We start from the raw sequence: 13,969 nt of genomic DNA on the forward strand, positions 1-13,969 counted from the left end.
AACCAGACAACAAAAATGGCGCCAAATGCGAAATATGGATATTGGGAAGGTAAGAACGGACAAATATAGTGAAGACCCTGATGAAATGAATAGGAGATTTCTGGATATTGATATTCCTTGCGTACGTTCAGACTTTCAGGGTAGTAAGGATTTCACATCCTTTGATAATAGTTTTACCTTCTATTGTGTATCCGAGAATGACACCCCTACGGGAAATTGGTGCAAATTGCCACTGACGCACAGTGGGGTTTTTGATGTCAAAAGTGGGAATTAATTCGAAGTAGCTTTCCCTGTTTATAGTTTTAACTTTTTTCGGCCAAATTCACTAAAAGACATAAAACCAATCAAATTTTAAATATTTTTTAGTCCACATTTTATTTGTTTTCCATTAGTTAATTTGCAACAAAAAAAAAGAGCATGAATATCTGCTTTTTGATCTGATTCTTAACAATTATTATCATCATCGTCAGAAAATTACTACACGCAAAAAAATAATTCTTTCCTCCCAAACGAAATTTTAGACAAACAAAGTTCGTTTCTCATTTGCTTTTCGCTGTAAGGAAGTGTATTTGGAAGAAAAGTATATACTTTTTGTGATAAACGTTTATTCTTTTCCAGGATGTAAAAACAATTTCATAAAGACTAACTCAAAAAAAAAATTTTCTGGCTAATTGCATTTTCCCTCACATCTTTCTCACTTCCACGAAGATTTTTAGTTCTTAGCACCTTTTTCTGTAATACAAACAATGTAGAAGAAATTATACGATTTTATAAATTTTTAAAATTTTTTTACCTTTCGCCTGGACGGAGAATCGAACCGCGGACCATGCACTTTGTAAGCCAACACACTAACCACTGAGCTATGTACCTGTTATGGTCATCAAGAGATAAATATCCATATAAGTTATATTTATATAGCATAGCTTGCGGCGCCCACGAACCGAATAAACAAAGTTTATTTAACAGAAACAAACATTTAGTTTGGCACCGTGGAGCAGTGGTTGCTACGTCTGACTCTCATGCCAAGGGTCGTGGGTTCGATCCCTGCTTCGACCAAAGTTTTTTTTTTTTTTTTTTTTACATACATTCTACATATGTTCCGAAGATTCCGAAAAAAATGTTCAACATTACATTGTACTATATTAAATTTTGAACTGTAAAATGGGTTTTATTAAAGACCAAAAGTCAGAAAAGAAGAGTGTTTGATATAAACGAAATGGACTCTGTTGTTGTTTCAAAAATAAGTTTTTTTATTGAAAAAATAAAAACTTTGTAACAAACGAATTTTTTTGGTGATAAAAGTTTAAAATTTTCGAAGCAATTCAAAAAACTCTAACAAAAGAAAAACGTTTTCGGTACACGTTTTCCAAACGTTTTTTTTCTTTGCGTGTATATGTATCATTATCATCGACACTGGCATTTTGATCACCATCAAGATTTGACTCAAATATCAACATTTGAATTGCTTTCATAGGCAAATTGTGGGGTTTCTTCTCTTTTAATTTCTCATTTCTGATATAACTGGATCCGAAGTATGTTAATTAACAGTCTTTTAAATAACTCTTCATTTGACTTTTTCATAGAACATTTTCGCAAAAAATGCTCTCTAAAATTTTTAAAATCTTTGTTTCTAGCTTCTTGCGCTTCTTCCGACAACTGTCCAATTGGAAGTAAAGCGTGGTTAATTATTTCTGCTCCAAGTAATAAATATTTGTGAACAGTTGGGGACATATAGTACCAGGGGTTGAAAAATGTATTTCCATTTAATTTCGAAATGTGCAAAAAAGTGCAGACAACTTTTTCATCTATGCTTTCAAAAGAGTTTATTGTTTTAGAAAAAATAAACTTTTTTACTTAATTTGGCTTTATTCACAACTATTTGTCGACATATTTCTCGAAATCCTCTAATTTAAAGACTTACGAGCGAAACTAAATTTCATATAATAACACAAGTCAAATATAAAAATAAAAAACACAAAAATAATCTTATTAACCTGAGGATGAAGGTTCCATTATTATTTTTTTAATTATCGCTTTAGAAAACACTCAAAACTAATTTTTAAGACTCCAATAATTTACATTTATATCGTACGCAAGGAAAACGTAAAATAACTCCAACTTCAAACACATATAGTGACACAACGGTACTTGTCAAAGACACAATTTTTGCGCTAGTGATGTGGAATTTTGTGTACTTTTACCGACTATAAAAATTTTTTCGGTTCTCCTAAATTTCATTTTTCAATTAATTCCCATTTTTGGTATCAAAAACCCCAATGTGTGACGGACCCATCACAGAACTGGTACCGATGCTCCAGTTAGTTGCAATTTTTAAATAGGTGTAATTTATTGACTTCCGTACTCGCTTGATATTAAAATCTTTTTGGATCTACACATTTGGTGAAATAATAACCTATTGTTCGACATATTTCAAATGTTCGAATGCGATTCGGATGTCCAAACTGAAACAGTTTTCTAAGAGTTTGACCGAGTGTGGGTCCTAAGGACCTGTGGAGTGCTCCTGCTAAATTGTCCCAGGACGTGTCCTTTGGAATGAGTCCAAGACGTGTCCTAAAGTGTAAATTTACCCCATCAATGACAAACCCATGTTAAAGTGACCGGTCCCTTCCACACATTTTGACCAGAACTGGGACTGGTCCATACACACCAGGGACTAGTACTGTACCGGTCCTGTGGTTGTTCCATTTCCCGTAGGGACACTACAATCATTACTTAGCATAAAGTCAGAAGCTAGAGGTTTGGATAACATAGATCCTCGGTTCTTGAAAATCATTCTACCCTACATTTTACCATATATTACGCACGTTGTAATCATGGTTTAATGACTTCTGCATATACTAAGAGATGGGAAATTGCGGAGATAATTCCTATTCTCAAAAGTAAGGGTGAATACAGACCTATAGCCCTTCTGTCTTTTTTGTCGAAGACATTACACAATATTAAGTTCAAGCAGATGAATGATTTTATCATGCGGAATAATCTGTTGACTGATAGACAATCGGGATTTCGAACTTGTCGCACTTGCACGACGGTACTTGTTGATGTGGTTGAGGGCATAAGAAAGACTATCGACCAGAATAAATTGTGTTTTTTGTTGCTTTTGGATCACTCCAAAGCTAAATATTGACAATGTGTGTCACAACGTACTATTGACGAAGCTGATGCGATATTTCAGGTTTGATTTAGCAGCCTGCTCACTTTTATCTTCCTATTTAACAGGAAGATCTCAAGTGGTGTTGGCTAATGAGAAGTACTCGCAACCCATGAGCCTAAGTAGAGGAGTACCGCAGGGTTCTGTACTAGGTCCCTTACTCTTCTCGCTCTATATTAATGATATAGTCGAAGTTTGTTGGTTGTGATGTTCATATTTACGCTGACGACGTTCAATTATGTTTTTCTTGTGACACTACGAGTATTAGGGACTGTGTGAACCACATAAATAGAAGTCTTATGAGTCTAATGCTTAACTCAAAAAAGACGAAGTGTTTGGTAATATCTCGCAATACAATCGATCTCAATTCAATGCCTCCGGTCACTGTTAATTCTTAAGTTTCTTTCCATAATCTTGCTACATGCAGTAATCAAATCATTCAACTGAACCTAATCATATATTTCAAATATTACATTTTTCTCGTTCATCTCGATCAAAAATCAGCATTCCCCCAATGATCCGATATATGGTATCTGATATATCTTGTTTACACAACTCGACTGTGGAATAATCTACCTACGCACTTAAGAAATATCAGTAATCACCAACAATTTAAGAACAGACTGAAAAAGCACTCTACTTTGATGCAATAAATTTTTTATCTTTATTTCAAAATTATTTAAAACTCAAGTCTTGTATACATGTTTATATAATTTTACAACATATTCTTAATATTAAGTTTTTTTTTGTGACGCATTTTATGTAATAACATTATATACACTACATAATATAAGGTCAAACTTGTTGTACGGATATGGAAAATCAATCAATCAATGACAAGGTCATTAAGTGAAGACAAAGGGATATTCGATAATATCCTATATATATCTCTTTTCAGGTTCCTTGTGTGGGAAAATATTCATCTTACCTACAATATTTTTTTCATAGTTGTTTCCAAACCTACGAGTTCTCAGATCATAAAAGTAATCTGTAAGAATAAACGAATATGCGTCAAGCATAGTGCTATTTATGCAAATATATAGAATAACATGGAACATTTCCTTATCGTTGAGCCTAGTCATTTAGGCACCAACAACTTGTTTTGGATTACATTTTTATTGGTTCCAAAAATTTACATAAAAATACATCCATCAACAAAAAAAAAATCCATCGCTACATTATAATCATCACTACTGTTGATAAGGCGTCTCAGTTAGATTTTAAAACGCACGCGCCAGCAATAATACAAATATAATAATAACCTGTCTATCGACGTTTTTATGATGACCCCATCATATCATGTTCTGTTCTAGAGATAGATCTAAAGAAGAAATGATTTCGTGGATTGTGAACACAAGATGAACATCGTGGGGCATTAACTTAGACATCGCAGCATCCATAATGTGGAGAAAATACTGAGGCTACATTAGTTCTATGATAATTTAGTCAGCTGTAGATATGACAAAGAAGAAGTGGAGAAGACAACAACTTCCTAGGTTTTGTCTTAGACCTGTTAACCACTAAAGAGAATCGTAATAAATTTCAGTATAAATATCAAAATGACCACCAGAGACTTGTGTTATTTCGGTTTTATCTCCCGGTGTTAACAATCCATAAAAGATGGTAAGTGTATACAAAATTCTACCGACACTGTCCTTTGACCTTGAAGGAATATGAATGAAGAAGAGGGGTAACTAATGTTTGGTGTTATTTTTACAGAAATTCCTTATTTTGGCTTTGGCCTTGGTGGCTGGCGTTAGCGCTCAATATGACTACTCTGCTCCTGTAGAGCAACCACAAAATACTTACATTCCACCTGCAGCTGCACCAGCCCCAGTTCATTATTCTGCTCCAGCACCAGTTCAACATCATTCTGCTCCTCAAGCTGTGCATCACGCTGCTCCCGTTGAACATCATCACCATGCCCCAGCTCCAGTCCAACACCATGCTCCAGCCCCAGTTCATCACCATGCCCCAGCTCCAGTTCATCATCATGCCCCAGCACCTGTTCAAGCTCCAGTGAATACATACATTCCACCTGCTCCAGTCCATCATGAAGCCCCTGCCCCAGTTCACCACGCTCCAGCTCCAGTTCAATATCATGCTCCCGCAGCTGCTCCAGTTCACCATTCACCTGCTCCAGTTCATCATGCCCCTGCTCCAGTTCATCATGCCCCAGCTCCAGTTCACCACGCCCCTGCTCCAGTCCATCATGCCCCTGCTCCAGTTCACCATGCCCCTGCTCCCGTCCACCATGCTCCTGCTCCAGTTCAAGCTCCTGTTAACACATACATCCCACCAGCTCCAGTTCACCATGAAGCCCCTGCCCCAGTTCACCACGCTCCAGCTCCAGTTCAATATCATGCTCCTGCAGCTGCTCCAGTGCACCACGCCCCTGCTCCAGTTCACCACGCCCCTGCTCCAGTTCACCACGCTCCTGCTCCAGTTCACCACGCCCCAGCTCCCGTTTACCATGCCCCTGCTCCAGTCCACCATGCCCCAGCACCAGTTCAACACCATGCACCTGCTCCTGCCTACCACCCAGCTCCAGCTGCTGCCCCCGCTAGCACTTATCTTCCACCAGCAACTGGCTCTTTGGGTGATGATGGCTACCGTTACAAGGCTATCCGCCGTCGTGCCTATCGTCAACGTTTCTAAATGAAATGATTTAAATAAACGATTTTATTAGTATAGTTTTTAAAATATTAAAAAAAAAAAATAAAAATGTGCTTAAAGTTTTTATAAAAAGAAATTCGTAGTCTCTTTATTAATTGTCATATTTGGAAAATATTGTAAAAGAAAATATCACGTATAAGAAATGGTTAAAGTACCGTGGCTGCGTGATAACTCAGAACAATCGTTTGAACGTTGCAATGTCATATATGCCAGAATCGGATGGTACCTAAATATATGATCTGTGTCTGCATCGATATTGATGATCGATACTTGATGTTTTTGGATCCTCCCTCGGAAAGTATATCAAAAACAAATCTTACTTTTGCGCCAATAACAACCAATTCCGACTCCAGCATTTTTCATCAGCCTCGACTCGGGGTAATGTAGCTAAATCCCATTTTGATAACACTCTATTTGTAATTGTGTGTTGAAGGCTACACCTATATTCGATAAATTAAATCATGTCTACACTCGAAAAAAAAATTACTTGGATCCAAAGATTTTGACCTTCCCTTAAGGATTTTTGTATTGATTCCGAGCTAAAGATGCGCCTTCTTTAAAATAAAGAAAGTTTTTAGCGACCCATCTGGCTTTAAATCTAGGACCAATAAAATTAAAATTAGGATACAGATCTCATTTATCAAATTTTCATTCTCTTTTCGCGGTTTATTAATAAAGGTTCTCACGTGCAAACAAATGCCAGTTTAAAAATCCAAATTATAACGGATACTGCAAAGTAAAAAATGTTTTCTCAATTCCAAAAAAACTTTAAACCAACGACGTTAAATCGTCAAAATAAGTCTTAGCCTATATTTGAAGCGTTTTTATCTTAAATCTAAAGTTTCAATATTTCAGTTAACTTAAGGACAATTCCTTTAAATCAAAAATGTGTTTCTTGACTTTAAGGAAAATTAGCCCTAGTTCAAAGACATGCGACTTTAACGGAAGGACGCAAAATTTACAAAATTTGTAAATTTAATGGAAAAAAAATTTGAAGCAAAGATTATAAACTTTATTTCAATTAAAATTTCATTATTTTAAAGAAATTTGTCCTTAATATTTTGGAACATTCGCATCCTAAAATTTAGTATTTTTTTCAGTGTATATAGAGGCCGGGCATAATAGGGACATATACGCAGAGAAAGAATGTGATCACCCCAAACATGTTTCAAGAGCAAAATGTTATTTTGAACGGTCAACATGGCAATCATGTACATGATTTCCGAAATCAGATACATAATTTTTGAGAACATAACATGATTTTGACAAACATGTTGCATGTTCACCATCCAAAAATAAAATTTTGATCTTAAAACATGTTTAAGGTGATCACATTCCTTCTCTGGGTGCAATATTCAGCATATGTATTAATAAAATACAACATTTGTAAACAAATAATTATGCTCCCAGGATTAAAAAAAAAAAAAACAAAATCCTGGTATCAGTATATATGGGTTTTATATAAAAAAGTTCACCACTGTGGTATCACAATGGACTGAATAGTCTAAGTGAGCCTGATACATCGGGCTTCTACCTAACCTAATATATATAAAAAACCTGTAAGGAAAGTCTAAAGTCGGGCGGGGCCGACTATATTATACCCTGCACCACTTTGAAGATCTAAATTTTCGATACCATATCACACCCGTCAAATGTGTTGGGTGCTATATATAAAGGTTTGTCCCAAATAAATACATTTAAATATCACTCGATGTAGACAGAATTTGATAGACTTTTACAAAATCTATAGACTCAAAATTTAAGTTGGCTAATGCACTAGGGTGGAACACAATTTTAGTAAAAAATATGGGAAACATTTAAATCTGAAGCAATCTTAAGGAAACTTCGCAAAAGTTTATTTATGATTTATCGCTCGATATATATGTATTAGAAGTTTAGGAAAATTAGAGTCATTTTTACAACTTTTCGACTAAGCAGTGGCGATTTAACAAGGAAAATGTTGGTATTTTGACCATTTTGGTCGAAATCAGAAAAACATATATATGGGAGCTATATCTAAATCTGAACCGATTTCAATGAAATTTGGCACACATGACTATATTACTAATTGTACTCCTAGTGCAAAATTTCAACCAAATTGGGCCAAAACTCTGGCTTCTGGAGCCATATAAGTCCATATCGGGCGAAAAATATATATGGAAGCTATATCTAAATCTGAACCGATTTCAATCAAATTTGGCACACATGACTTGTGCAAAATTTCAAGCTAATCGGGATAAAACTCTGGCTTCTGGGTCCATATAAGTGCATATCGGGCGAAAGATATATATGGGACCTATATCTAAATCTGAATCGATTTCAACCAAATTTGGCACGCATAGCTACAATGCTAAGTCTACTCCCTATGCAAAATTTCAACCAAATTGGGCCAAAACTTTGGCTTGTAGGACCATATTAGTCCATATCGGGCGAAAGATATATATGGGAGCTATATCTAAATCTGAACCGATTTCAAACACTTGACTATACTACTAATTGTACTCCTAGTGCAAAATTTCAACCAAATTCCGTCAAAAATCTGGCTTCTTGGGCCATATAAGTCCATATCGGGCAAAATATATATATGGGAGCTATATCTAAATCTGAGTCGATTTCTTCCAAAATCAATAGGGTTCTATTCTGACCCAAATCAGGAACATGTGCCAAATTTGAAGGCGATTGGACTTAAATTGCGACATAGACTTTGATCACAAAAATGTGTTCACAGACAGACGGACGGACGGACGGACGGACATGGTTATATCGACTCAGGGACCCACCCTGAGCATTATTGCCAAAGACACCATGTGTCTATCTCGTCTCCTTCTGGGTGTTACAAACATATGCACTAACTTATAATACCCTGTTCCACAGTGTGGCGCAGGGTATAATTAACCGATATCAACATGAAATCACTAATTTGATTTTGCAGCCCCAAAATAAACTTACGATTAAAATTTTAGTCAAATCGAATGTATTTGGGGGCTTGTATGCCCTCAATAAATTGGGATCCCAAATTCTAGCAAATCCTACGAAATGTTAGACCTTTGGCAAAACCAGACTTACCCAACCCAATCGCTTAGGAAGTCAAATCTGAAATATGTAAAGTCTACATACAGTCGGATATATCTATATCGCCTTAAAATAAAATTGAAAAAAGGAATAAAATTGAAATCGATATTTGGAAGCATTAAAAATATATTTTTATAGTGGTGCACCCTCAAAAAAAATCGCTTCTTTAACATATGTTCCAAACATATTTTGCAGGAAGCACATATATTATTGCATACTGCCGAAACATTAATATGTTTGTTTTATGTGGACATATTATATGTTTGGAAGCATTTTGAGCCAAAAATATTATATGCTTGGAAGAATTTTTCCCAAACACGATTGTGCTCATTCCCTAACATACTCGTAATTTTCACTTCCACGAAATTTTTTAGTTATTGGCACCTTTCTCTGTAATACAAATAATGTTGAAGAAATTATTCACTTTTATAAATTTTTTAAATTTTACCTTTCGCCTGCACGGAGAATCGAACCGAGGACCATACAGTTTGTAAGCCAACACACTATCCACTGGGCTACGTAGCTGTTATAGTCACCAGTAGATAATTATCGTTTTAAGTTACATTTATATAGCATAGTTTGCAGCGCCCACGAGCCCATGCAAACATAACATTATTTAACAGAAACATACATTTGTTTGCCACGTGGAGCAGTGGTTAGCATGTCTGCCTTGCATGCAAAGGGTCGTGGGTTCAATCCCTGCTCCGACCGAACATTTTTTTTGTTTTTTTTTTTTTTTTAATTTACACATTTATATTTATACTATATTAATTTTTTTAAATGAAACATCGAAATGTGCGTTATTAAAGATTTATAGTCAGTAACAGTGCTTGATATAAACGAAATTGACTGATTTTTGGATAAAATATTATTTTTTTATTGCAAAAATAACAATTTTGTAACAAAAAACTGTTTTTGTACAAAACTTTAAAATTTGGAAGGAATTCAAAAACTAACAAAAGAAGAACGTGGAGTCGAGTATAAACATACATACATAATTTTATAATATAAACATAAATTTATTTAGGAGTGAACAGTTTTTTACTAGCATTTAACACCATCGCTCTAAAATTCCTTTTATTTTTCTTTAATAATTCATTTTAAAGAAAATAAACTTTTTAAATTGTTTTAGCTGTAAAAGTCGAACTTAATGCCCGCTTTTATATTTGATGGTGTCCGTCAACTCCTCGTGGACTACTTTTTAATAAAGAGAAACTAAACTTTGTTTTTTTACATTTTACTGTGTAATTTTTCACTATTTCCTCCTTATTTCATTTTACCGTCCCAACTCTAAAAAGAGTATAGTGCCCTTTCGTTATTTTTATGAAGACCCCTGATTTCTTTTAACGAACCAAGAAAAAAATAATGCCAAAATGATAAACAAAACACATGTCCACACATACATAAAATGCTGCTCTCAAGGCGAAAACATAATCTGTTTGTTTTTCAAATGTCTATTCTCTTGGTTCAGAATGTATATTCTCTTTATTCAAATTAAATAATATTTAGACTTAAACATATCAAATTTTTGGCCTTATCATAAAACAGTTTTCCGAAACAACATACAAGCGGTTTCACAGAAATTGTTCTCTTTTGACTCTTTTGCTGTGTTATATTGATATCTTTCGTCAACTCTCCCGGTTTCCATCTCTATACTCTCTCTGTCGCTTTGAATAAAATATCACAACATATGTATGTTTAGTTGAAATTTGTAAATTTATATATGTTTGTATTCACACATATGATTTTTATGAAACATTCATGCCCCAAACATAATATATTCTAACATATTAACATAGATGTCCCAAACATTTAGTGTTAGTTTAGGAAAATTACATGTTCGCACTTAAATATATTGTGGTTTAAAATCGTGCCCGAAACACATTTTGTTTATATCGGAACATATGAAAAACATATTTTTCTAACAGTGTGGGCACTAGAATGAATCGATACAACCATAGTGAAGACTTCTAGAAAACATAGAATAATCTCCATCATTGGAAGTTGCAGCGCAATTACAGTCAAACCGGTCATTGATTGATTGAAGAACCCAATCAAACTTAATTTACGCAAATATTTGTTTAATTACAACTCCACAGCCCTGATTGTATCAGTGTGATTGATGATATCATTTATGTGATTGAAACAATTTTAATTAAAAAATCAATCAAATTATTCCTTTTTTATGTCTATAGAAATAGGCTTAGTTTAGTTAACAATCATAAGATGATTGAAAATGCTTTTCAGTGCGGAACCCTTACCACAACCAAAGATAGCATTTAAAACTGGGCGCTAATCTGCTATTATTATAAAGTTATATTTAATGTTTAATTTAATGATAAGATTAATGTTTCGGTTTCATTTATCTTATTATTAATTTCATTCGATATTTCTCGGCTACTTATTTCTAAACTTTTAGTTTATCCATAACCCATTGTGCATCTAAGTCATTAATATAAGGGACCATTAAAAGCTCTATAAAACGAATATTGAATATTTATGAAGTTGTTGTGACATCTCGAAAAACTAAAATACATTTTTTGATTAATTCAAAAATTCTAATTTGACACAAAAAATATATTAATCTGATTTTTGAACTTGGATCATTTAAAATGCGAAATGTTAAAAACCAGATTTAATGGACCCGGTGCATAAAATGATCACCCTACCAATTACGTTAAGCTAGAGATTCGTTTTTTGGTTTGGAAATGTCTTTACCGTTATTTGAATGAAGGTATTTAATAGTTTGAAATTCTTCTAATCCAATTGAGCATTGATTGCAATGCCAAAAATTTGAATATAGTAACATAACAATAACATTTCAATATAGACAAACTACTAACTGTGAGTTTGATTTATTATATCAATACAGTTAAATAAATTTAAGATTGATATATTGTATTGTGCTGTTTTATAGTTAGCACCTGTAAATAATTTATTAATGAAGTTTAGAGCCAACAATAGTTTGGTACAAACAATACATTGAAAACACAAACTAAGACACAAAAAACTACTACACTGGAAAAAATAATGATCTAATATGAAGGATTATGCGAGCTAATGCTTTATGCATTAAAGCTATAATACGTAATGTACACACTATTTAGGACAAATTCCTTATGTCTTTGACGTAAGACTATTTTCCACAATGTAAAGAAAACGATTTTTGGGGATTTTGTAGTTTTTGTTTAACGTTTTTATGACAGATATTCTCGTAAGCAGTCCAGTTCAACCAGTACGCTTTCCGAAAATAAAGTTAAAGATTCTACCTATGAAGAATGTGGACTTACAACAATCATTTTTGTTTGAGTTTTAGAGGAATCACAAACATCTCGTGCAGGTGTGCAAGAAAATTATGAACTAACGCCTTGATTTGAAATCCAAAATCTGTAGGTTTTTATACCCATTATTCAAATTCAAAAGAAGAAATAAAATATGGAAATGTTGCTTTCATTTTCATGCAATTATGATCATCAGTGCGCCTTCTATACCCTCAAGAAGTGACATCGGTCTATATGGAGCAAACCTCTGCAACGAATACACAAGCAATTACTTCAAGCACACTCCACACAATTTGAGTAGTAACTTCATTGTCCATTTCTCAAACGAGTAAAATATAAACCGTGCAAATTGTGAAACAGAACAAATAGAACTCACTAAAGCAAGCACCAAACAATGTTCTGAAGTATTCGAATGTAATCGGAATTCCAATTCCATTCGTTTTATAATTTCCATTGCTGTGTACACTGAAAAAAATATTGTCGTGAGACAAAAGATTTCATGTCCTTAAGAAGACGAATTTCTCTGATAAAAAGTTTTTTCTTTGCCCGAAAGACGATGAACTTTTCTATAGTCGTTTTTTCTCTGTAATTAAGTGATTCAAATTAAAAATGGGTATCTTAAAATGAAAGAAAATTTTGTTTGATTAAGATCAACTTGTCTTTAATAGTTATGAAAAATTCTCCAAAAAAGAAATTGTCTTTAAATTTGTTGTCTTTTTGCATCTTGACAACAAAAACGCGTTTAAAAATAGGAGACGTTTTTCAACAATTTATTTTAAAGACGATTTTTACTTGAGACATAACAAAATTTCTACTTGAAGTCGAAACTGAATTTGAAAATTTAAGTTGTCGTTAACGCGCTTTTAAAGGACTTTAATTGCACATGAAGAAAAAAACAGAAAAAACGAAAAAATTATAATTTTCTGCCTAGAATCAAGTACACAAAACTTAAATTTAAAAGATAATTCTGTCTTAAAAGTATCCTGACTTCAAATCGCTGCTTCTTTGGCTCGGAATCAATACCAAAATCATTAATGTAAAGACTAAATCTTTGGAACCAGACATGCTTTTTTCAGTGTAACATAGATGAAGTTATTTCGTTCTCTCAATGCTACACACACACTTCATTCCTATTTTGTTTGTTCTGGGCACATAAAGGGTGATTTGTTAAGAGCTTGATAACTTTTTTTTAAAAAAAAACGCATAAAATTTGCAAAATCTCATCGGTTCTTTATTTGAAACGTTAGATTGGTCCATGACATTTACTTTTTGAAGATAATTTCATTTAAATGTTGACCGCGGCTGCGTCTTAGGTGGTCCATTCGGAAAGTCCAATTTTGGGCAACTTTTTCGAGCATTTCGGCCGGAATAGCCCGAATTTCTTCGGAAATGTTGTCTTCCAAAGCTGGAATAGTTGCTGGCTTATTTCTGTAGACTTTAGACTTGACGTAGCCCCACAAAAAATAGTCTAAAGGCGTCAAATCGCATGATCTTGGTGGCCAACTTACCGATCCATTTCTTGAGATGAATTGTTCTCCGAAGTTTTCCCTCAAAATGGCCATAGAATCGCGAGCTGTGTGGCATGTAGCGCCATCTTGTTGAAACCACATGTCAACCAAGTTCAGTTCTTCCATTTTTGGCAACAAAAAGTTTGTTAGCATCGAACGATAGCGATCGCCATTCACCGTAACGTTGCGTCCAACAGCATCTTTGAAAAAATACGGTCCAATGATTCCACCAGCGTACAAACCACACCAAACAGTGCATT

General features: G+C 34.1%; 2 protein-coding genes across 2 annotated transcripts in view; both read left to right on the forward strand.

The window, feature by feature from the left end:
- Cpr73D (Cuticular protein 73D) overlaps nucleotides 1–13,969 on the forward strand; it is a 185,350-nt gene that overhangs the window by 162,791 nt on the left and 8,590 nt on the right. The gene's annotated exons all lie outside the window — the stretch shown is intronic.
- Nucleotides 4,659–5,924, forward strand: LOC142234143 (uncharacterized). Its single transcript, XM_075305225.1, has 2 exons — nucleotides 4,659–4,795; nucleotides 4,892–5,924. The coding sequence occupies exons 1-2, from the start codon at nucleotides 4,793–4,795 to the stop codon at nucleotides 5,828–5,830; spliced, it is 942 nt and encodes a 313-aa protein (XP_075161340.1). The 5' UTR covers nucleotides 4,659–4,792; the 3' UTR covers nucleotides 5,831–5,924.

This window comes from Haematobia irritans, chromosome 4 (genome assembly GCF_050003625.1).
Source record: "Haematobia irritans isolate KBUSLIRL chromosome 4, ASM5000362v1, whole genome shotgun sequence".
Classification (NCBI taxonomy): Eukaryota; Metazoa; Arthropoda; class Insecta; order Diptera; family Muscidae; genus Haematobia; species Haematobia irritans.